The sequence below is a fragment of the Carya illinoinensis genome, chromosome 4, assembly GCF_018687715.1.
Source record: "Carya illinoinensis cultivar Pawnee chromosome 4, C.illinoinensisPawnee_v1, whole genome shotgun sequence".
Lineage (NCBI taxonomy): Eukaryota > Viridiplantae > Streptophyta > Magnoliopsida > Fagales > Juglandaceae > Carya > Carya illinoinensis.
Window position 1 is genome coordinate 13,755,384 of NC_056755.1, and position 6,536 is coordinate 13,761,919.

Consider the following 6,536-nt stretch of genomic DNA (forward strand, 5'->3'; position numbering starts at 1 on the left):
AGTACCAAGCATACCATACCAAAACCTATGTCTCACTCTCCATTTTTCAAACCAATGATACATGCCTCGTCCAAAAAGACCCATATGCATGCCAACTAACCATGCCAAAAACAATCATGCCAAACATGCCGACCATGCTAAAGCAACTATGCCAACCAACCATGCTAATGAAAAAGATACAAAACCATTTTGCTACCCAACTAAGTCAAGGTTGGGATTTTTAAAAGCAATGCAAGACCCATGCCCCTTCTAAAATAAACCATCTTCAAACACAATGCAATCTCAAGTCAAACGACGTCCCAATATTAGGATAGACATGAAATAGGTATGGGAACAATGCTATGCCAATGCATGATGAAAAAGAGAAAACAAAAATCATTGAGGCATTATTTTACCAAACACTTAGAGTGCATCCAAGTGAGAAACTCGGGCAAAAACCCTTAGAAGTTTCAAGAGCCTCCTAAATACAATCAAACAAATAACCATCACTCCAAAGGAGTTTCAATAAACCAAAAGAATGGAATATTTTCAAGAAATTCACTCAAAGAAACCCAAACCGAACCCATATGTAAAACAAAATAAATTCACCCAAAAGAAATTCACCAATTCACGAAAAACAAAAGAGAAAGAGCTTTACCTTGATTTGGAGGTGATTTCGGAAGAAAACACAAGTGGAAACCGAATAGTTTTGAGTAAGGGAGAAGAAACGCACGGGAAAAAGAAAGAAAGGAAATGGTGAACTACTCAAGCAGCGCTGGGGGCTTTTATAACAGGCCTTTGCTTGAGTGGACTTAAACCCTCGAGCGGCATGTCGAGCGGTTGTCGCTTGAGCGGTGTCGAGCAGAGAGTCAAGCGATACGGGCAGCAATGCATTTTTGCCCAGTTTTGAAACACATAACACTCATATGACTTTAAAAAATACTATTGAAGTCAATTTTCAAACCAAGAATACATATCAAATGTAGAGGAGCATCATATTCTCACAAAACACTTAGGAAGAGATCTAAGGACTTTTCTCACAATTCTGTTCTCAGAAATTCTATCCCCTAAATTAAAACGAGAATTGACAATATCATTCAGTTTGCCATAAAAGCCATCAAATGTTTCATCATTCATCATCCTAAGTTCTTCAAAGTTGGTAGTCAGCATTTGAAGTTTAGAATTCTTTACTGCCTTGGTACCTTCATGGGTAACCTCAAGAATGTCCCATGCCTCTTTGCAATTTTCACACATGGAGATTCTCTTGAACTCCTCCTAGGACACGGCCATGAACATCGCAATCAGGCCTTTGTTATTCCAACTACACGCGTTGACTTCATCTCTAGAGTAATTTTCCACACGCTTGGGGGTTTGAATTCTCTCAATGATTGCAACCGGTTGTTTCCATCCCTTTGTTACAGAAACCCACACTCGTTCATCCACAAACTTAGGGAAAGTTCTCATTTGAACTTTCCAATACGCATAGTTGTTTCCATCAAAAAATAGTGGAGATGTGAGTGATTGAGACTTATCCATTTTAAACTACTACAGCAGGATCACACTCAGGAACTAAATCCTAACGGAGTGAACCCACTCTGATACCAATTGCAAAAGCAGTGATTCTACACAACACTACACCTAGAAGGGGGTAAATAGGTGTAAACCAATTTTTATGGCCTTTTGAAAAATGGTCAAACAAGCAGTTAGTAGATGAATCAAATAACACAAATAATCAACACATGATTTTGATCATGGAGTAAAAACTCATTTGAAGAACATCTTCAAAATCTAAAACCACTCCGGATGTAAGATACCATCTCAAATCCACTATAGAAATTTTAGTTCGTTACAACCAATTTAGAGACACTCACAAAACCTTTGTAGTAGCTAAACTTGGCTTACAACACCACGAGTGACCAACTCAATCTCTACACGCATGTAGTGTCGGAACTCTGACCTTTCTATAGCTTCCCACGAGAACCTCTCGATATCTGCATCAACAGTAGCTCCGGACTCTTCCGGTCAACAAATATGTCCACTTCAATGGACTCATGTAAGAGTTTATTTTGAGTGTGGTGTGGTGAAGAAGTGTTTATCCAAGAGAGAATCAGCCAAGTGGGGGAGAGGTTGCTCTAAAAGGTTCTTGGAGGCCCTTAGGGTTTTTGCTCTAATTCTCCACCCTTAGAACAGAAGTTAAAATGTTCTATTTATAGTTCCAGTCAAATGAGATGCTTCAAAATCCTAAATTTTAAGTGATCTGGAACATTGGCTGGAATGAAGTGTAGAGCGAGGGTCGAATGACACATTCTGCTTGAGTTCGCTCGAGCTTAGTATCGATCGAATGTCGAGCATTCCAATCTACCTGAATTAGCTCGAGCGCAGTGTCGAGCGAGGATCAAGCGTTCAACTCTATTTGAGTTCATTCGAGTGCCCTGTTGAGCGAGAGTCGAGCAAAAATATATGCTCGGTTTTAGAAATCTCACGCTGTTAATGTGCATCCATCCGGATTTGGAAGCAATTACTCTTTATTTGCATCCAATTCTTTTGTCACATATAAAAAATCGATGCAAAAAGCCATATTCTTTGTAGTGTCTTTTGAATAAAGAAAAAATATTTTAGTCAATTATATAAACGGAATGTACAAAAGTACTTAAAAATATCTGTACTAATACACCATAACTCTATGTTTTTCAACTATTTTTATAGTCCTCTGGACATGGTCCCGAAGCTCAATCTATTACCCCATGAGAGGAGCTTTATATCTCTCGTCCTTTCAAATTTGAGACAGCAAGGCTTAGCACGCATTTAAACTCATTTACTACCCGCAACTGTCACCCAACCCCTCCTTCTTGCCTATATAAAGTGAGCTTCAGACGCCTCTCCAGGTACTAACACAGAGCGACAGAGGAGAAAGAGATATCAGAGAGAGTTGTGAGTGAGAGAAAAAACAAAAATATAAGAGATCGAGATGGCAATGAGGTGGTGTGTAATGCTAGTTCTTGCTCTAGCTGTAGTCCACGCTACAGCTAGGACTGCGCCCAGCGATGCTGGCCTCGACGACCAAAAGAACTTCGTTTCGTACGGTGGTGTTGGCGGTTATTCTGGGCTCGGCAGCAATGGACTCCCCTTTGGCGGAGTGGGTGGAGCTGCTGGCATTGGCGGTGGGCTCGGCGGTGGACTCGGTGGAACTGGTGGTGGTTTAGGTGGAATCGGTGGATTGGGTGGTACTGTTGGTGGAGGTGTCGGCAGTGGGTCTGGTGTCGGCGTTGGCGGTGGTAGCGGCGTTCTTCCAAATCCTTGAAGTTGTTGTTGTACTGCGTACGTGCATGGGATTTGAGTTTACAACCTAATTACCTTACCTATATTCTACCGTTTGGCAGTTAAGTTGATTGTAGTTGTATGAGATGTGAGATGTTCTGCATTGTGTTTTTCTTAATTTTCGGATCAGCGAGAGATGTCTGTATTTGGAGATGCTTTGTTTCCAAATATCTTAGAAACAAAAAATATCAATATTGAAGAAAATGTTTTCCATTTCTCTTTAAATATTACTTTGGGTACTTAATTCATGGCATTTGACGCTGCTTGATCTGTAGTACTTCAATTTTAATGCGAGTATCTAAATACATGATTCGATTGCTAATTGCGTGTCATTTTGTTGTTGTTTCTTTGTCCCTTTGCAAATCAAATTCCAAATATATGATATCCTTTCATATATATATATATATAAATATAACATTGCATGTATGGTATCATGAATAATATTTTATACAAGTTTTAAATGGATAAATTTCACAATGTCCTTTTGTAAAATAGACAACGCTAGAGGCCGCTACCTAGCATGTATCACTGGGTCATGTACGTGCTAAGTGCATTTTAAGTGTTTTTTTTTTTTTTTTTTCTTTTAAACATTTTTTTAAGCATATTTAAATATTCTTTAAAAAGATACACATATTCCCTAGTCGTCAATTTCTTTATTATTAAAAAAAATTAAAGCATAGGAGCGATCAAATCGAGATGACAAAATCATGAGGCCCTACTTAGCGTTTTTTTTGTAAAAAAATAGATCTACTAAAATAGATCAGTTTTTTTTTTTTTTTTTTTTTTTTTTTTAAGATAGAGTCCACCTTTTTATAAAGGGATTTACCTAGATGATTGTCTATTTAAGATTCGCACAAATCATAACTGTGATTACGGGTACTTTAACTTCAACTTGGCCTCAGCATTTTGAATCATTAACGTAACTAATCAATTAATCTATCCAGATAGAAATTGGCATGTAGGGACCGGATATTATATATGAACTGTTGCATGCATGGGACCATTGCTCACTAGAAGTTAATCATGGCCATTGCTCAACCTAGAATTGTTGATCATGGGCATTGTAACTACTGTGCCATATATGTGCACATAGAAATTATGGTTTTTCACCCCGATCACAAAAAAATTGATCTTTCCACTCATATTTTCAAGCTCTCGTGATCGATATCGCGAGAGCTTGAAAATATGAGTTCATCCATGTGAGCTAATTAATGGAACGCAGAAAATAGTTGTTTCTTTTTCAAAAATAGAAAAGAAAAAGAATAGCTTAAAAGCGAGAAATATTTATCTAGTTATAATATGAAGGCGAATAGATCAGTACTAACATTTGAGGCAAGGTCTTACCTACGTAGGGTTTTGGACCCATTTTTTCTCCTCAAATGTTGTTAAAGGAAAACTTTACCTACAGTCGATTTTGCTTTTTTTTTACACATGAAATCCACCTTATGTGTATGGAAAAAATTAAAGAAAAAAATTTAATTACAAGTATAATTATTTACTAATATGTACACTTATCTAATATAATTAATTAAAAAATAAATTTTATTAAAAAAATATTAATTTAAATTTTAAAATATAAAAAAATTAATATTAATACATAGATTAATATACAATTTTATTTATACGTAATAAAATTTAAAAGTAAAACGGAAATTTTTATTATATACAATATATAAATATTTTCGACATAATTGTTGCCGTGGTGACTGAATCGAGTCCGTCAGATGGAACGGAAAAAGGGTCGGATGTAAACCGCTTCTCGGCGGTTGCGATTGCGGCAGAAGTGGCTGATGATGGGACGGCTCTATCCTCTCCAAACATTACAGTTTCACCGTTTCGGAAGAATTTGTGTTAAAAATGGTGGACGAACGAAGAGAGATTTGGAGGTCGAGATTGAAAGAGCCAGCGATGATGATGAATATTTAAAAATATAAAAAAAGTCTCTGACATGGATGCTTGTCTCTCACCTGACAAAATTTTTGTTGTATCTCTCGTAATGGAAACTGGAACGTGAGAGGTTTTAATATGTTATGGCAAAAATAGAATTAAATGGGAGCCAGTACGTAGTGTTCATGCATGCAGCAGAATTAAATAGGCAGCTGGACTACGTGTCGACTTTAGTATACCTGATAATAGGTCTCTGACATAGGCAGCTCAAATTGAGTGACGGAAATGATTTTTCAGCAGTAAAGAAGTGTGAAGATCTGCCACCAACTTGTCCTACTACTGCAGAACTTAGCTGTAGTTTTTAATTCTATTTCTTTTTGGTTGAGAAATATTGAGACAGATATAAAGTAGGCCCTCAAAAAGTAAGCTTATCAAACACAGTGTCTCACAGTCATGACCACATTCTTACCTCGGCAATTAGGGACTTGTTTTCTAGATTAAAAAAATAAAATTTTATATTATTTATTCTTGAGTTTTTTAATAGAGTATTCAATTTATAATTAATTCTGTAAAACTTATTTTATTTATCTACCTCTCCCATCATTTCAACTTTTAAATTTCAGGTAGCAACATTGAGAGAATCTTGATTCCTTCTTGAAAAATTACTTGTCCAGTAACTATAATATTGAGCCGCGCATCCTGTGCAGAGTTTACATGAGGAGCTTGGCTAGACTATCATTCTGTTTCATTTCAGAGTGATTGCATGGGAATCTTTTGAATCTAGATGGTTTGTATGTCGGCCTTGTGATGCCTGGTTTATTTTTGTGGGAGTCGAATTTGATGATCTAACCTGACTCGACAAAAATGCATTATGGTGCTTTTGGCCAATTTTCATGGAAGCTTGGTGATGGTGTGACAGATGGCTCGAACAAAACCGAAGCAAAGAGTTTGCTTAGCACTCGCTCGATAAATCGCTCAAACGAACATTAGACAGAGTGTTTACTCGAGACTAGCGTGACACCTTACAATAACGCTATAATTGAAGAATTATGACTTCTGTTGTGTAACCCTATATACATATATTATGAGCAGTATAGTTGTCTGGAATAGTGTATTTCGATTGCCTCAAAATGTATTTTGTCATTTATGAAGATAATAAAATCATCTTTAGTTCTATAAACATAGGCAGGAAGTCAAACAACATAAGTTCTTGTATCATATGATTGATTTCTTGTTTTACTTTATTTTCCAAGAGCATAGAGCTTCAACATATACATAAGCTTATTTTGGCCAAGACGAGAGGAAAAAAAAAAAATCAAATCGACATTCTACTCGGAACCCTCCTTGCTATC

General features: G+C 36.7%; 1 protein-coding gene across 1 annotated transcript; it reads left to right on the top strand.

Moving 5' to 3' along the window:
• The first annotated feature begins 2,855 nt into the window (after window positions 1-2,855).
• On the top strand, window positions 2,856-3,619 carry LOC122306758 (glycine-rich protein 5-like). The gene has a single exon (XM_043119273.1). It carries the CDS (start codon window positions 2,948-2,950, stop codon window positions 3,278-3,280), a length of 333 nt encoding a protein of 110 aa, XP_042975207.1. The 5' UTR covers window positions 2,856-2,947; the 3' UTR covers window positions 3,281-3,619.
• The last annotated feature ends 2,917 nt before the right edge of the window (window positions 3,620-6,536 follow it).